At 46.0% G+C, this 17,500-nt stretch overlaps 1 protein-coding gene across 1 annotated transcript in view; it reads left to right on the top strand.

The window, feature by feature from the left end:
* The window catches only part of odad2 (outer dynein arm docking complex subunit 2), a 139,651-nt gene that overhangs the window by 23,181 nt on the left and 98,970 nt on the right, over positions 1–17,500 (top strand). The window contains exon 10 of the mRNA XM_063206901.1: positions 9,030–9,168. Coding sequence (XP_063062971.1) covers positions 9,030–9,168 — 139 coding nt within the window. The remainder of the gene's footprint in view (positions 1–9,029; positions 9,169–17,500) is intronic.

Below are 17,500 nucleotides of genomic sequence, written 5' to 3'. Positions count from 1 at the left end.
CTTCTCTTCCTCCTCCTACTCCTCCTCCACCTCCTCCTCTTCCTCCTCGTCTTCGTCCTCCTCCTCCTCCTTCTCGTCTTTCTCCGGCTGTCCGTCACGTCCCGTTGAAAGTGACACATCAGTTTATTTACTCAGCACATGGGCTTTCATCCCACGGCAGCCTGCCGCACAGTACACAGTACAGCGAAGAGCGAGGCGAGGAGATAGATTTTTATCTCGCTTCTGGGCTTTCCTCTGAACATGAATCACGCACGTCACGTGGACTGACTGCAAGAGTGCTCTGTTACAAGTCAAGAGTACAGTAATGCTGAACTGTTTTTTCTTGCTTTTTTGTTTTGGCAAACTGTGCAGATGAGCTTTTTTGCAGTTTTCCAAACAAACAAGACCACACACACGCTCACACACACATGTGGACATATAGGAGGATACGCACATTTTGAAGACACATGCACACATGCTGAACCATCAAACATACGTGCACTCACTCATAATGCATGTATGCACACTCACGCGTGCACACACACAGCTGCACACAACTTCACTTGAACAGTATACAAACACACTCAATATTGTGCACACATGTATACAACCCTGAGACTATTGTCTGAAGTCATGCACGCACACACGCATGCACCACACACAACTTCACTTAAACGGTATACAAGCACACTCAATATTGTGCACACACATGTATAAACCCTTGCAAATGATGTCTGAACTCACAGACACACACACACACACACACACACACACACACACACACACACACACACACACTCACACACACACACACACACACACACACACACACACACACACACACACACACACACACACACACACACACACACACACACACACACACACACACACACACACACACACAGCTGCCCACAACTTCAATCAAACATTACACCACTGAGAATATTGTCTGAACTCACTCACACACACAAACACACACACGCACGCACACACACACACGCACACACACACATGCACGCACAGGCACTACGTTCTCTCTGCCTCACACCTACCCATCCATTATACACACAGACAGACAGAGTCTCTCTGTTAGACACTTTAAGACACTTGAGTGTAGTTTGAGTGTCATTAGCACCTCTCTATGGTGTTTACCATGGCTCAGTCTCCCCTCCGTTAACCGCCATATCTTCCTCGTCCGGCTCATCGCGGCCTCTTCCCCTGGAAATGCCATCTGCGTGTGTGTGTGTGTGTGTGTGTGTGTGTGTGTGTGTGTGTGTGTGTGTGTGTGTGTGTGTGTGTGTGTGTGTGTGTTGTGTGTAGCGCTAGGTGGGAGTGTGTCCCCACGGCCCTATCTGTGTGTGTGCTAGGTTTCACTGCTCCACGGTGCACAGTTTTCATGACACAGTTATTGGAGTGGCCCAACTGGCTTTAACAGCCATCTGCGTTTGTGTTTGCGTGGAGCGAGCAGAGCGAGCCCCTGCTAGGGCCGAGGGGCCCCTCCGGGGGCCATGATATGATGGCCACTCCAGCCGTAGACGGCCCTTCGCCCGGCCACTGATCCCCTCCTCTCTCTCTGATTCTTTCTCTCTCTCTCTCTCTCTCTCTCTCTCTCTCTCTCTCTCTCTCTCTCTCTCTCTCTCTCTCTCTCTCTCTCACTCGCTTGCTCTTGCGCTCTCTCGCTCTCTCCCCCTTTCCTTTCCCCTCTCTTTTGTATTCTCCTCTCTTGTCTTTTTCCTCTGCATACTAAACCACCTGCTCCTGTGCCGTTCTCTGCTATCCTTTGTGCTTTTTCGCTCTTCTCTCTCTCTCTCTCTGTCTCTGTATCTCTCGTCTTCTCTCATCCTGTCTTCTGTATTCTCTCTGTTCTTTCTCCCCTTTCTCCATAAACCACTTGCTCCCGTTCCCTCCTTGTCCTCTCCCCTTTTTTCTTCTCTTTTGCCCTCTCCTGCTTTTCTCTTTGCTTCCTTGCTTGCTGTCCTTCTTGCTTCTCCTCTCTCTTCTTCATTGCTTATTTTTGTCCTCTAGAGAGCCCGACTATATCACCTGCTCCGTTTTCATGGTGCATATCAATATGTCATACACACAAGACTCTTACCAACACCGTAAAAAATAGAATTACGCATTGTTCAAGTAATTACATGTTCACAATTGAATGGACAGGAAATATGAATTATTATTAACCAACAGAAAAATCCACATCAAACCGATAGGTTGCATCTCAGTGATATGTGAATATAAAATAGTGAATATTGCAAATTGAAAATACTTAATTGCCACAACTGTTTATTCAGCGCATGCGCTTCTTGGCCACGACACAGGGAGGGTTTCCTGTCAACATGGGAAGGGCTGGCAGTGGCAGGCAACATGTGTTCCAGTTCCACTCCGGTTGAAGTTTTCTCAACTTTGTTTGCAGGATGGCCAAATTTCGAAAAGGTACGTTTTTAACAGGCTGTAAGCAAGTGTACAACATTGTGTCCTGTTAAAGAAGTAATTTAACATGTCTGTGTGTGTTTTTATGAATGACAAGATTTCGTTTCACCATGTGCTAGTTTTGAACCAGTGTTTGCTAATGGGCTAGCTCATATGGCATTCATGTTAGCTAACTGTCGAGCGAATTCCTGCAGGAATGTTACGGACCGGCTGTTTGTTTATCTCATTTAAAAACTGTCAATGCATCTGTGGTACAGTATATGGCCCTCTTATTTAACCAGCGCGGTATTTCTGATTTCAATTTGTGGCATGTAATGGTTACAAGCTGACCGCATTAGTCCAATGCCACACTGCCAATCCACCTGGAGTAGCCATGTCATTTACTGGTAATGGTAACATTAAGGACTCAAAGTTTCTGTTATCATAGTCTGTGCTTTTTTGTTACTGTTCAGCTGTTAGTAGGCTGAATAGTAGCGTGCGTCTGTGAGGCTGTGTGTGCTATTGCACACGTTTGACTTTTGTTTTTGTTCATGCATTCACTTCTAACTTGTGCACATCAAATGAGCTAGCAATTAAAAGTAATCTTCATGCAATGTTATGTTGGTATGCTATGTGGCTCCTAGCAAAAGGCTTTTTCTTATGGATGCTAAACTTATTTCAAAATATCCTTTCTGATTATGTTTCAGATAAGAGCACCACATCTCCCATGTTCTTCAAGCACTGTGGTTTCTCCTTAGACCAGGACAATCTTCCCTGAGTGACACCAGGAGCTTCACCATAGGAGACCCCAAAAGGGAGTTGTGCCTTAAAGTCATGCCTTGTAAGATATCATCACAAAGGTGCGCTTTAGCTAATTTAGCAGTTGAATTTCATATTCAAATGTGAATGTTGTGCTTTTTTCAAGAAATATGTTTTAAAAGGGACTTTTCAATAAAAAAACACCTAGAAAATCAACATTAGAGGTGCACTGCAATGATTTTAGTTGTTCATTTGCAGAATTCAGGCCACCCATTCACAAATGTTAGCTTTTTTTAACAAATAGTCAACACTGCTATTACATTGCAAGTGTTAATTTTAAGGTGGGAAATTTGCATTTTACATGCATGAAAAGGGGGGGTGCTCTCCATGGTTCGCCATTTTGAATAGTTTATTAATATTCAAGAAATATTAAATTTGGCAATAGGCAGAAAGGTTTCAATGAGCAGCATAGTTGCAATGCCTACTCTGGCCACAATCTTACACAGTGCACCTTTAAGTGTTCTGGTGTTTAAGTTATCAGATCATAGCTTACTGCTTAAAGCCATGTGTCCTGATTTTATCTTAACCCAAAACGTCACATAATTGAGCATCCATACCTCGTACGCTGTTATGGTCCTTTATTGGAACTATATGTACATAATATTCTCAAGGCATGATTGTCACAGTTGGGCATTGCTTGGCTAAGTATTATTCTTGTTGCTTGCCATTATAGGTTCTTGAAAGTAGAGAGCAGTGTCTATGTTAAAATCATGGTTGCTGGCATCAATTAATTGAATCATTACTGTCCTTTGACAGCTGACCTTGTTGGGGGAAGGCTCTGGGTGACGCTGAGGACACATTGTTGACGGATCATGGTGAGTCTTGTGTTATTGCCAAATAAGTCATAAATTCTAACTCTATAAATGTGTTTGTGTATAATTTATTGCACTGCTACATAAAATGAAGGGAACACCTAAACAATGAAATGCAACTGTCAGTCAATCATACTTCTGTGATCCCAACCTGTCCAGTTAAGCAAAATGCATTTTGAATCCATTTTGCTTACTGTTCCTTTCTAGCTGAGTATTTCGTTGGAACAGTATAGTTGCTGGGGAAAATCTTTAATATTGGAGTAGAAAGAAAATTAATAAGTGAAACGATTTTTGCTATAAAGAAGTGTTTGAACTCTAACTCTGTCCAAACTGATGTTTTTTCTTGCTTTTTTGACATAGACCTCTGACATCCTCAGGTACCGCAAAGATGCTGCTCTTCGAGGACTTCCAGTATTTCTCTGTGAGGACCCCAAGGAACTTTTCAAAGAGTGCCTTGTAAGTAGTCATTAGCATCAGACAGGAACTTTTTCCAACAAATCATATAATGGCATACAGTGCCTTTATGTTTCATACTATGTACATTATACTCAGACTGAAAGTGTGCTGACATGCACGTAGTACAGAGTAATAGAATACAATAGAGAATAGAACTGGAGATTTAGTCTAAGATGGGGTAATGAATAGAGGAGGGGTGGATGTCTTTGTTGATTCACCTGTGGCACCTCCCTAAGGGCAACAATTCAAACTTCAGTGATGAGGTAACTGCCATTGATCGGGTGGGGGGTAAATGAATAGAAATTCAAAGTGAAACATGCAGTGGCAGGGGGTTGAGTGGCAAAGACTGAATAAGTGAGTGAGTTTGTGTATGTGGTGGTGGTACTGGCATTTCTCCTGGCATCCCCTCCATGCCCTGGACACTGCCGGGGGACATAGCAAATTTTCTTGCCACACATTGATGTGCCACCTTTGACAACCACTAGCTGAGCAACTTCAGTGGATTATACTCTGCCTCATTTAAACCTACATTGCAGAAGAAGGGGGTGAGGTGAGGGTGGAATGGGCTGTGGATGCCACCTGCTGAAAAAAAACTATTTCTGGGGCATACTTTGGTTATTACCTCCAATTGCTACTCATTGGTTGAAATTTACAAACTGTAGACAAAATGAATTCACAGTGATTGCTTCCTTGCTGGTAGGTTGTCAGGGAGTTACATTGCTTTCGGTTTGATGTTCCTTTATTTGTATAATAGTGTCATGTAATGGGACCCAGCCCTATGAGTTTTCATCATGAGTAGGTGGTACAGGAGGGGCACAGCAGATTTACAAAGTCAATGTGAGAGTAAAAATACTTTTTTGTGCTTTTGTTGTCTGCAGGAGGCCGATGCAGATGGTGTGGCTCTCCAGGGTGTGGCTGTGGGCATTCTATATGTTCGTGAAGACTGTGGTCCAGGTACATCTACGCGAGTGCAAAACATTGCCGTCATCCTCGAGGAGAGTTGTTTTGCAAGATATCCCAGATACCCCAACTGCTCTGGCATACCTTTTTGGCATACCTTACCTTTTTTTCCTTTATGCCCTGAATATCTCCTACCCAAAGGCTCTGAAGTATACCTTCAATACTTTGCAAAATGTCTTCATGGAGATTTGTCTCAAATGTACACGGCGTGTACAATCTCTGAAAAACAAACTGGCACTGTAAGACTGACGGCGAGGCTGCAATGTCAAGTTCCCATGACTGCCTATGTTCTCACAATGTTGGAGTATGGCTATATTTCTGAGGGAAAAAATGTGGATGACATTTGAACTTAGCTTATACTGTAAGACTGAAGACGAGGCTGTATTTTGAAATGTGTGGCGGTTACATCAAGTTCCTTTGATGGCCTATGCTCCCACGGTGTTGGAGTATGACTACCTTGTATTTCTGAGGGGAAAATGGGGAAGACATTTTAACAAACTTGCACTTGAAGAGTGAATACAAGGTTGTATTTTGAGATGCATACTGGTTACGACAAGTTCCCCTTGATGACCCATCTTCTCACAGTGTGGAGTATCGCTGAGTTTTACCTCCTTACTTGGGCTATACTAGCCTGGTTCTCACCGATGGTGCGGGTGTGTACACAAACCAGCATCTGGTAGCGTTGCCATTAACATGCTCTTCTGGAGTCGAAAATAAATGGTGCATTTATTGCAATTCACCAACATATTTCAACTCGCCACCAACAAATTCCTCCAAAAATGTTTTCGGTTAATCTCTAGAGTCAATGTGAGCAGCCGTTGATCTTTAAGCAACAAGTGCTCCGTTTATTCTCTACTCGAGAAGAGTGTGTTAAGGGCAGCGCTATGAGACGGATGTGTGTGTAGCTCCACTCCACCGGGGTGCTCCGGAGCTACACTTGCGCACCGTCGGTGAGAGGCAGGCTAGGGGTATACTGGCCTTCAAAGTAGGGATGGGATATCGGTATCGGTGTATCGGTATCGGGTTCAGATATGAACATATTTTCAGAGATCGGATCGGATCGGAATTTTCCCAAAGTATCGGAATTTTCCCAGGACTGATATTGAGCCAGGATTAATGTTAATTTGAAGTCATAACACTTGCATATTAGTTTTCAGGATGGGATTGTTACTTTTTTACTTGATACTTTTACTTATGAATTCGTTTCCTGTTCTTTTTACTTCCTTTTCTGACCAAATAGTCATCTTTGGCCTACCTCAAGTTGAAATTCATGCATATATGAGGTTTTGGTATTGGATCGGAGTAGTATCGGTATCGGCAGATATCCAAATTTAGACATTGGGATCGGATCGGAAGTGAAAAAATGTGTATCGGTGCATCCCTACTTCAAAGGCAAAGTGCAGTAATTGAGTTCAAACTGAGAAGGGTGTTCATTACACCACCTTTTTGTTGAAAAAAAGACTAGCGGTCCAAATGTGTCCCGTTTTCAGAGATTTTGCCATGTCAAATTTGAAGTAACTACAACATCCAGTCTTATGGGCCGTACACACACGTCGCTGCTATTTACTCGCTACTTGCTCACTCGCCTACTTGCCACTCGCTCTGGGTGATTTTGTTTACTGGTTGTCATGGTTCCCGCTGTCCGCGCCAATAACGTCCGTACAAAACAAAATGTAGGCCTACGCTGTTTAACGTTGATCGTGTGCTGTGCACAACCATGCATATGAGCCTTTGATGGTGTACACTGTATGTATTTTCCTCAACACTTTTAACCAAAGCGTGATGGCGTGCAGAAGTTGGGTGGTCAGAACACCACAGGGGCAACGTCACCTGTCAATAATCTGTATTCTGCATTCCAATTGGTTTCTCGCTTAACTCGCGTCGCTCGAACAATAAAATAAGTTTATCTCGGAACCCGCCCACATCGCATCGCTTGTACTCTCCTCGCCTACTCGCCAGCGAGACTCGCTGGAACACGTAGACATTCTATTGACTTCATCCGCTGAGCGAGTAACTAGCAGCGACGTGTGTGTCCGGCCCTTTAGGCCTTTTTCTCAGTTTGAATGTTAATGTAATTACTGCACTTTCCCTTTGTATGGCGGTATAGCAATTTCCCATCATTATCTTTTCTTTTACATTATGTTTTATTTACCAGACATGTTAAACCTTATGTTACTTAGGTGCAGGGCCATGTTCTGAATTGGCAAATGTGTATTTAGGCTGTGTATGGGTCAATCAGTGTCTCAAAAACTTGTAGCTTGTGTTTCAGACTAGTAGAGAGCAAGTAGATATGAATGGCATGACACCCCAATTACAACTGCACTTAATATTGCAGCTTGGTCCTGTGAAACCAAATTTAAGTTCTGAAGGGCCAAATTTTGTTTTTAAAGACACTAAAACCCCATTAGCCTTCTATTCCTGCTTAAAAAGACAGAAATGGTTATGCTCTTAAATTGTATGAATACTTTTGATTCTGTTCAAAAGTACTTGTTGAAATAAAAACAAAATCAAAATGTGAAGTTTGCTGTACATTATTGAAATGTTGTGAATGTCTATTCAGCAAAAGGACTAATCTGTGCTGGTATAATGAGGAATTGAAAATGGACTTAATTAAGAATTCTTAATAAACTTTACAGTGTTATCATAGTTGAGATTATCATGGGAACATCGTTGGCAGAACGTGCCGACTGTTCAGTAGAAAGACGAATTTGTGTTGGTAGAATGAGGAAATGAAAATTGACTGAATTTAGAATTCTCAATAAATATGACTGTGTATTCATAATTGAGATTATCATGGGAACATCGTTGGCAGAACGTGCCGACTGTTCAGTAGAAAGACGAATTTGTGTTGGTAGAATGAGGAAATGAAAATTGACTGAATTAAGAATTTTCAATAAATATGACGGTGTATTCATAATTGAGATTATCATGGGAACATCGTTGGCAGAACGTGCCGACTGTTCAGTAGAAAGACGAATTTGTGTTGGTAGAATGAGGAAATGAAAATTGACTGAATTAAGAATTCTCATAAATATGACGGTGTATTCATAATTGAGATTATCATGGGAACATCGTTGGCAGACGTGCCCGGACTGTTCAGTAGAAAGACGAATTTGTGTTGGTAGAATGAGGAAATGAAAATTGACTGAATTAAGAATTCTCAATAAATATGACGGTGTATTCATAATTGAGATTATCATGGGAACATTGTTGGCTAAACCTAAAATTCTAAATGCAGAAGGTTGCCCTGTTTTTTTGAATAGTCTCAACTATTTTTTTTTTACAGTGCATGTTGCTTTTTATGCCTATGTGTTGTATTTGTGCATTCATGCGTTGCTGTGTGTGTGTCTGTGTGTGTGTCTGTGTGTGCGTGCGTGCGCGCGCGTGCGTGCGCGTGTGTGTAAGGTGACACTGGATGACATACAAAGTAAGTAGGAGTTGGATTATTCAACTGTATGTCCACATTTCTGTGTGCGTGTGTGTGTGTGTGTGTGTGTGTGTGTGTGTGTGTGTGTGTGTGTGTGTGTGTGTGTGTGTGTGTGTGTGTGTGTGTGTGTGTGTGTGCTTGCGTGTGTGTGTGTGTGTTTGTAGTAAGGTGACGGTGGATGACATGAGTGAGAGTTCCTCTGAGAGCGATGAGGACGAGGAGCAGCCGGAGAGACGACCCGAGAGCAACACCGACCTGCCCTCAGAGTACTGGCAGATACAGAAGCTGGTCAAATACCTCAAGGTACACACACACACATATACACACGCACGCGCGCACTCACACACACGTGTATGCATACAGACGCACGCACACACACACACACACACACGTATGCACACACGTACACACACACACACACACACACACACACACACACACACACACACACACACACACACACACACACACACACACACACACACACACACACACACACACTCACACTGACCAGCCCTGCCCTCAGAGTACTGGCAGATACAGAAGCTGGTCAAATACCTCAAGGTACACACACACACACATATACGCACTCACGCACGCGCACACAAACACACACACACACACACGTGTATGCATACAGACGCACGCACACACACACACACACACACACACGTATGCACACACGTCCGCACACACACACACACACACACATACACACACAAACACACACACACAAACACACACACACACACACACACACACACACACACACACACACACACACACACACACACACACACACACACACACACACACACACACTGACCAGCTCTGTCCTCAGAGTACTGGCAAATACAGAAGATGGTCAAATACCTCAAGGTACACACACACACACACACACACACACACACACACACACACACACACACACACACACACACACACACACACACACACACACACACACACACACACACTGCCCTCACCTGCCCTCAGATTACTGGCTGATACAGATTACTGGCAAATACCTCAAGGTACTCACACACACACACGCAAACATACACACTCTGGAATACTCACACACATGCACGCGCATTGGAACGCCCATACACATTCAGACACACAGACACGTATACACTTTGGCACACACACGCATAACTTTCTATGAACTGAAATGTTTTAAAAAATATTGGCAGAAATAAAAGCCAGTAAAGTTCACACACACACACACGTGCACATGCATTCACGTACACACACAGCAATGATACACAAGCACAAGTTCAGACATTGCATGCTCAAATCCAAGAGCATTTTACAGCAATTACGCCTCCAAAACGCTGCGTGCACTGAGCGTGCACTCAGAGGGCAAGGTTAGCTGCGAGGGTTCAGAAAGACTCTCAGTTGTGCTGTTGGAAGCAATGCAAGAGCAAGTAAGTCCACTCGCTGTTCCAGAGCCCAGCCTCAATGGCCTCAGCAGCAACAAGGTGTGCAAAAGCTGGGCAGCCTTTCCAGTAGGGGTGTGGATAATAATCGATATGTATCGATGAATCCATCGACAATGAAACGTCCGACGATCGAAATGAGTCTTATCGTATCGTGGGGCATTCTTCAGTATAGAGAATGATCGAATCGCTGTCCGCTGCCCAATGCCCTAGCTCCATAACATAATGGAAGTGAAAAAGTAATTGGAAAGAAATGGAATGGAATCGTATCATATCGTGGGGCATTCTTAAGTATTGAAAATAATCAAATCACTGCCTTAAGTAATCGATATCAAACTGTTTCGGCATGGCGGCCCTAGTTTCCAGTGTGGTCCAGTGAGACCCAGACAGGTCTCTGCTTTGGGGGGAACTGGGTGCAGGGCTGCAAGAGTGTCTAGGGGGGTGACAGGCCTGACTCTTACAGACCAGCCTGAGGCTTTTGCATTGTTGAAGCTGGCCATGCAGGGTGTCACAGGAAGGCATACCTTGCTCTGTGGATCTCACCTGTTGCACTGTCCACTATCTGGCCCAGCTTGAGGCCTCTACAGGGGGCTGAGCTTAGTGCGCAGGGTGTCTAGGCAGAGTGCCTGGATCTACCATGGATCGGCCATGAGTCTACAGCTCGGCCTCAGGCCTTGACAGTGGGGGAACTGAGCAGGTTTTGCAGGGTGTCTAGGGGAGGGTCCATGGATCTACAGCCCAGCTTGAGGCCTCTGTTGTGGGGGAGCAGGGTGCAGGTGCTGGGTGTCTAGGGGAAGCGTGCCTGGCTCCATGGTTCTCAGCTGGGGTGTGCTGTTGCTGGCTCCGCAACGCTCCCTGGTGTGCTTGCCCTATGACCCTCCTAGCTATACTTGGTTTCCTTGGACAGCGAACAGGAGCAAATTGAGCTGGGCTGCGGAAACGCACACACACACACACACACACACACACACACACACACACACACACACACACACACACACACACACACACACACACACACACACACACACACACACACACACACACACACACACACACACACACACACACACACACACACACACACACACACACTCTTATGGTAGACATTTCTGCAATCCAGAGCCAGAAACTGAAACATTCATGTTACTGTTCTTCTATAATACATAAATAGATGCTTTCCAGTCAATGTTTTAGGATCTATCTCCTTGTCTCCATCTAAGTCTTTCACTTTTTCATTCGTTTTCAATCTTTCCATCTGCCTTTCTTCACTGCACAAAGTACAGATGAAATAAAAATGAAAATGACTGAAGATTAAATCCAAGCAATTTAATTTTATACCAATCAGCGATAATGAAGGGAATGTATTTACCCATACTGAAGCACTATTGCATTTTTCCACAGCTGATAATAGTCATTGTGTGTATGTGTGTTTGAGCTTTTGTGTGTGTTTGAGCATGTGTCATCGTGTGTTTGTGTGGGTCTGTCTGTGCGTCTCTGTCTGTGTGTGTGTGAGTGTGTGTGCGTATGCGCACAGTTCTACGAGTGCCAACACACACGTGTGTGTGCTCTCTGGGAGCAGCAGCTGCGTGTGCTGTTTGGCCAATCCACAGAGCATAAAGAAGTGTTGCACTGAAAGGTCTGACAGGGCATATGGTGAATATTAATGTGTCAGACAGCAAGATGAACAGAGAGGGACGCAGAGAGAGAGAGAGAGAGAGAGAGAGAGAGAGAGAGAGAGAGAGAAAGGGTGAGAGAGAGAGAGACAGATAGAGAGAGAGAGACAGAAGCAGAGAGAGAGAGAAAGAGGGTGAGAGAGAGAGAGACGGGTAGAGAGAGAGAGAGACAGAAGCAGAGAGAGAGGGGGGGTGAGAGAGAGAGATGGATAGAGAGAGAGAGAGAGAGAGAGAGAGAGAGAGAGAGAGAGAGACAGAAGCAGAGAGAGAGAGAGAGAGAGAGAGAGAGAGAGAGAGAGAGAGAGAGAGAGAGAGAGAGAGAGGGGAAAAGCGTACCAGAGTGGGAAAGAGGAGAGAAGCCTGCAGTGACCCAGACAGCCTTGGCCTGCCTTTGTAGCCTGATTAAGCGACAGCTGAGAAACACACACGCACACACACACACACACACGCACACACACACACACACACACACACACACACACACACACACACACACACACACACACACACACACACACACACACACACACACATACACACACACTCCGCTCGTTAGCGGTCAGTTTATTTTGACGTGTCGGTAGATACGGATGGGCCAATCACATGACGCAATGAGTGGCGCATGCCGGGCCGGGCCGGGCTGGCTGCTGCAATGCGTAGCCCCCGTCACCATGCGGACCCACCGCCACGCATTCCATGCCATAGGTAACCGCTAGCAACGGGCCGGGAATCGACCAAAAAAAAAAAAAGAGTCAATTCCTGCAAAGCTGGCCTTAATTTCAGCCCTTCGTATGATTGAGACCCGGCAGCGGTTTTCGGGGAGAGCGCTGCTTCCAAAAGGTGCATTTCATTCCTCTCCTCCTCCTCCTCCTCCTCCTCCTCCTCCTCCTCCTCCTCCCCTCCTCCTTTCCCTCCCTCCTTTTTAAACCACCCCATCCTTCCTTTTTTTTCTCTCCTGGTTCTTCCTCGTCAGTTACGTTGTCCTCTCCTCCTCCACTCTGCCCTTTCTCCTCTGCTCCTGTCTTCTTCTTATCCTCCTCCTTTTCCTTTTCGATCATTTCATTATTTAGTGTTCTCTTTGTCGAAAAATCTTCAACTTTTCTTTCATGCCTGGGCATGAAGTCGCCCCATTTTTTTTGTGTGTGTTTAATGTATGCATTAAATATTATTGTAAGCCATATAAGGGCGGATGAGTGAATGGCTGGGCTGTTTAGATTTAATTTGCCTTCTAATAGGATCACTCGTAGGGCAAGCGCTAAATCTCCTGAAGGAAAACATCCATGCGGAGTTCAGCCGCAGGTAGATATATTTAGGGTTTGCCAAAACACTGCGTATTGAATGGAAATGCCCCTCAGGAAAAGGCTCTCCGCTGGGCCGTGCCGCAATACGGGACACATGCGGAGAGGGAGAGAGAGAGAGAGAGAGAGAGAGAGAGTGCAACAGAAAGGGATAGAGAGAGAGAGAGAGAGAGAGAGAGCAAGAGAGAGAGAGAGTTGGCCATATGTGTTCTGGTAAAAAGGACTAATTTCAGATAAGGCCGCTTTTTTTTTTTTTAAAGAGCGTGCCACGATAATTGCTTCCGTTACAGTACGTGGTTGCAGTTGTGGTCACCCATGTGATGTTTCTGTGATGTTTCTGTGTGTGTCTACGTGTGTGTGTGTGTGTGTGTGTGTGTGTGTGTGTGTGTGTGTGTGTGTGTGTGTGTGTGTGTGTGTGTGTGTGTGTCTGTGCGGGCGCATTAGGCTCTTGGCATGTCGTGTGTGTGTGTGTGTGTGTGTGTTTGTGTGTGTGTGTGTGTGTGTGTGTGTGTGTGTGTGTGTGTGTGCGCGCGCTTGTGTGTGTCTGCTTGCATGTGTGCATGCATGGGTTCTCAGCATGTGTTAAGCGGAAGGTCACGTACGGGTTGCAGTTACTGAACCGCTTTATTTGTGTGTTTTTGTGGGTGTGTGTGTAAACTGCCTGTCTGTCTCCTCACTATCAGCATGTATAGAGTATTGAATGAACAGGATGTGTGTGTGTGTGTGTGTGTGTTTCTGTGTCTATGTCTGTGTCCGTGTCGTGTGTGTGTGTGTGTGTGTGTGTGTGTGTGTGTGTGTGTGTGTGTGTGTGTGTGTGTGTGTGTGTGTGTGTGTGTGTGTGTGTGTGCGTGTGTGTGTGTGTATGAATGTGTATGAATGTGTATGAATGTGTGCGTTTGTGTAAATTTGCATGTATATGTTTGCATGCGCATGTATATGTTTGTGTGTGCTTCTTTACATGCTATGTGTGTGTATGTGTATACATGTGTGACTAGCCCAGGCTCCTGTGTGTGTGTAGTGTGTGTGTAGTGTGTGTGCATGTGTGTGTGAGCCGCAGCGCTGCACACTGCAGTTATTTATGGGTTTCATCCAGTAGCGCGGGCTCATAATCTCATTCCCATCCCAGGCCGGAGCCAGCCCGTGCCAAGCTAAATATCTGCTTTATTTTAGGAGCGGCAGCCACGCTTTCTCTTCCCCTGCCAGCGTATAGACAGACGCTTGTGTCCCCGCCGGCCTAGAACATTACCATTTTCATCCTAGCGCCGCGCGGTGCAATCCTCCCCAGATCTGTTTTGTCTGCCTCTTGTTGTTCTACGTAGACAGACACAGGGGCATGTCTAATGTTTGACTGATGGCGCACTGGAGGCGTGTCCCAGGCACTTGTATGCGTTTGCGCTTGAATGCGTGTCTGTCTATACTGTATGTGTGTGTAAGTGTGTTTGTGAGTGTGTGTGTGTGAGTGTGTGTGTGTGAGTGTGTGTGTGTGTGTGTGTGTGTGTGTGTGTGTGTGTGTGTGTGTGAGTGTGTGTGTGTGAGTGTGTGTGTGTGTGTGAATGTGTGTTTTGTTAATGCATGATTTTAGCCACGTATATGCCAAGCTTGTGTAGGAAGCTATTTAGCTCTGTCTCCTTCCCTGCATGCGCAATAGCAAATATGTACACACGTACACACACACACACGGAAAAACAAGTTTCGGTTTCTCAGCAAAGCCAATATAGGAATACTGTATAAGTTGGTGTATGTTTGTGTGTGTGTGTGTGTGTGTGTGTGTGTGTGTGTGTGTGTGTGTGTGTGTGTGTGTGTGTGTGTGTGTGTGTGTGTGTGTGTGTGTGTGTGTGTGTGTGTGTGTGTGTCCAAGCCCAGGGAGAGAGGGGGCCCAGAATTGGGTCCACATTACATTGTATGCATTGGGTAGAGGGCCCTTTCAGATGACTTTGTCCTGGGCCCATTGAAATCTGTCAGCGGCCCTGTGTGTGTGTGTGTGTGTGTGTGTGTGTGTGTGTGTGTGTGTGTGTGTGTGTGTGTGTGTGTGTGTGTGTGTGTGTGTGTGTGTGTGTGTGTGTGTGTGTGTGTGTGTGTGTGTGTTAGGAGATGAACTGCCCTGTCAGAGCTTGGCCGTCTCTGAGCATCCACACTGCGCACCATTCACACGCGGTGAGCGGAGAGGAGAGCAAGTAACGGCGCTGTACCATGGGCGTTATACTTTCCATACACACCACCACACTGGCGTAATTGCCATCAGCGAGGAGTGTTGTGTGTGTGTGTGTGTGTGTGTAGTGCAAGGTAACCACAGGGTATTTGTTTTACAAGCTCCGAACCCAACTGCCTCATTATTCTGGATTAGAGATGGATGGCAACTAAACAAAGTCTCAGAGAGAGAGAGAGAGAGAGAGAGAGAGAGAGAGAGAGAGAGAGAGAAAGAGAGAGAGAGAATGAGAGACAGAGAGAGAGAGTGAGAGAGGAGCGCCTTGCACATCCTGAGCTGCGAACAATTACCCTTACTTTAGCCTGTGCTGGTTCCCATTAATCCCTTCCCCGCGCCTTCGCTGTTGGAGGGCTACAGCCTTTGTCATGATAGTCTGGGCCAATATGATTAACTAATTTTATTACCCACCCCATTGCTCCAAATGACTGGTGTGGTGTGTTGTAGTCTCAGACTGTGCGTGTGTGTGCGTGTGTGTGAGAGAATGTGTGTGCGCGCATGCGCGTTTGTGTGTTTATGCATGATCGCGTGTTTGCGAATGTGTGCGCAAGTCTGAGCCCATGTGTACTTGTCTAGGCAGGAAATTAATGTTCTGTTTCGTACCTGACGGCTTTTGCCAGGTTCGGATTTAATTGCCCGGCAGGCCCTCTGAGAAAAAAAGAGGGAGGGAGAGACGGATAGAGAAAGAGAAAGGGGTGTCTGTGTTGTCTTTGAGTTTGGAGGCTTCTCTTTCATCTGTTTCACCTGCGAGCTCTCCACCAGCATGTCAGGAGTGATAGACAGAACGGGGGAGTGAAGGGGATTGAAGAAGAGGGGGAGTGCGGGGGGTTGAATCAGCTGTGTGCAGGTTCTGTGGAGAACGTGATGGAGCGAAGTACGGGGAGCCTCGACTCGCGCACAGTCAGTGCGCCCATTATCCACCCGTAATTGGGAAGATCTGGCTGGAAGATATGGACCTCGCCGACCAGAGAGGGTGAAAAAAAAAAGAAAAGTCAGACCGAGAGCTGCTGGATAAGGATGTGAGAGGCCCTCAGGGCCTGGTGTTCTTTCAGGAGAGCTTTTTGCTTTCTTTTTTTCTTTTTTTGACTGCACCGAGATCAGTTCAGTGGAGTTCAGTTTTCCTATGGCAGAGGGCAGTTATTTTATTGGGATTTGCGAATGAGGGCACTGCTTTTGGCTAGGCTGAACAGGGATCAGCGAGGGCAGACGGGACATAAACTGGATGCGCTCTCATCCAGGAGCAGCAGCAGCAGCAGGAGGAGGAGGGAGCTGACCCGGACTGTGGTGACGCCCCCTCTGCTGGAGAGAAGTGGAACTGCAGCTAAGTACTCAGCAACGGATTTACCTCAGTAAAGAAGGGACGGGGAAAAAGGGGAAAAAAAAAACAGGCACCCCACCCCCTCTAACCCAGTCTCAGTCAGGCAGTCAGACAGATGCTGTCGGTCTATGTATGCATGTCGCCTTGCCTACAGTCTCCATTTACTGACTCTGTGTTTGTCAGCCTGTAGCTGTGGTGGATTCAGACCTACTACGTACGTACATTCACAGAATGCTCACATCAGCTGATGGAGAAAACAGCCCTTGCCCCAAACACCACAGACATCGAGAGAGAGAGAGAGAGAGAGAGAGAGAGAGAGAGAGAGAGAGAGAGAGAGAGAGAGAGAGAGAGAGAGAGAGAGAGAGAGAGAGGAAAACACTCAGACGCAGAATCCGATCATTAGTACTCAGCCGCCCATCATTTTGCACCAGTCACCAGATCATTCCTGGGGCTGGGGCTGGGGCTTGCGTAACGCCTTTCCTCTCCCCTACATTTCCCGCTGCGAGACGAAGCGCACTGCAGCAACCACGCTCGCGTTGACGCTGTGCCCAGGACACAGTGTGACTGATGCTGCTGCAGACAGGGAATTTAGAGTGGTGGCCAGCCAGCCAGCCAGCCACGTTTCAGTGAGGGGCGGGGTTGGGGTTGAGGGGTAAGACTTGCGGGTTAAGTGTGTGTGTGTGTGTGTGTGTGTGTGT

The sequence above is a fragment of the Engraulis encrasicolus genome, chromosome 9 (genome assembly GCF_034702125.1).
Source record: "Engraulis encrasicolus isolate BLACKSEA-1 chromosome 9, IST_EnEncr_1.0, whole genome shotgun sequence".
Classification (NCBI taxonomy): domain Eukaryota; kingdom Metazoa; phylum Chordata; class Actinopteri; order Clupeiformes; family Engraulidae; genus Engraulis; species Engraulis encrasicolus.
Note: the sequence above shows the minus strand (reverse complement) of the source record. Positions and strands in the feature narration are given on the sequence as shown.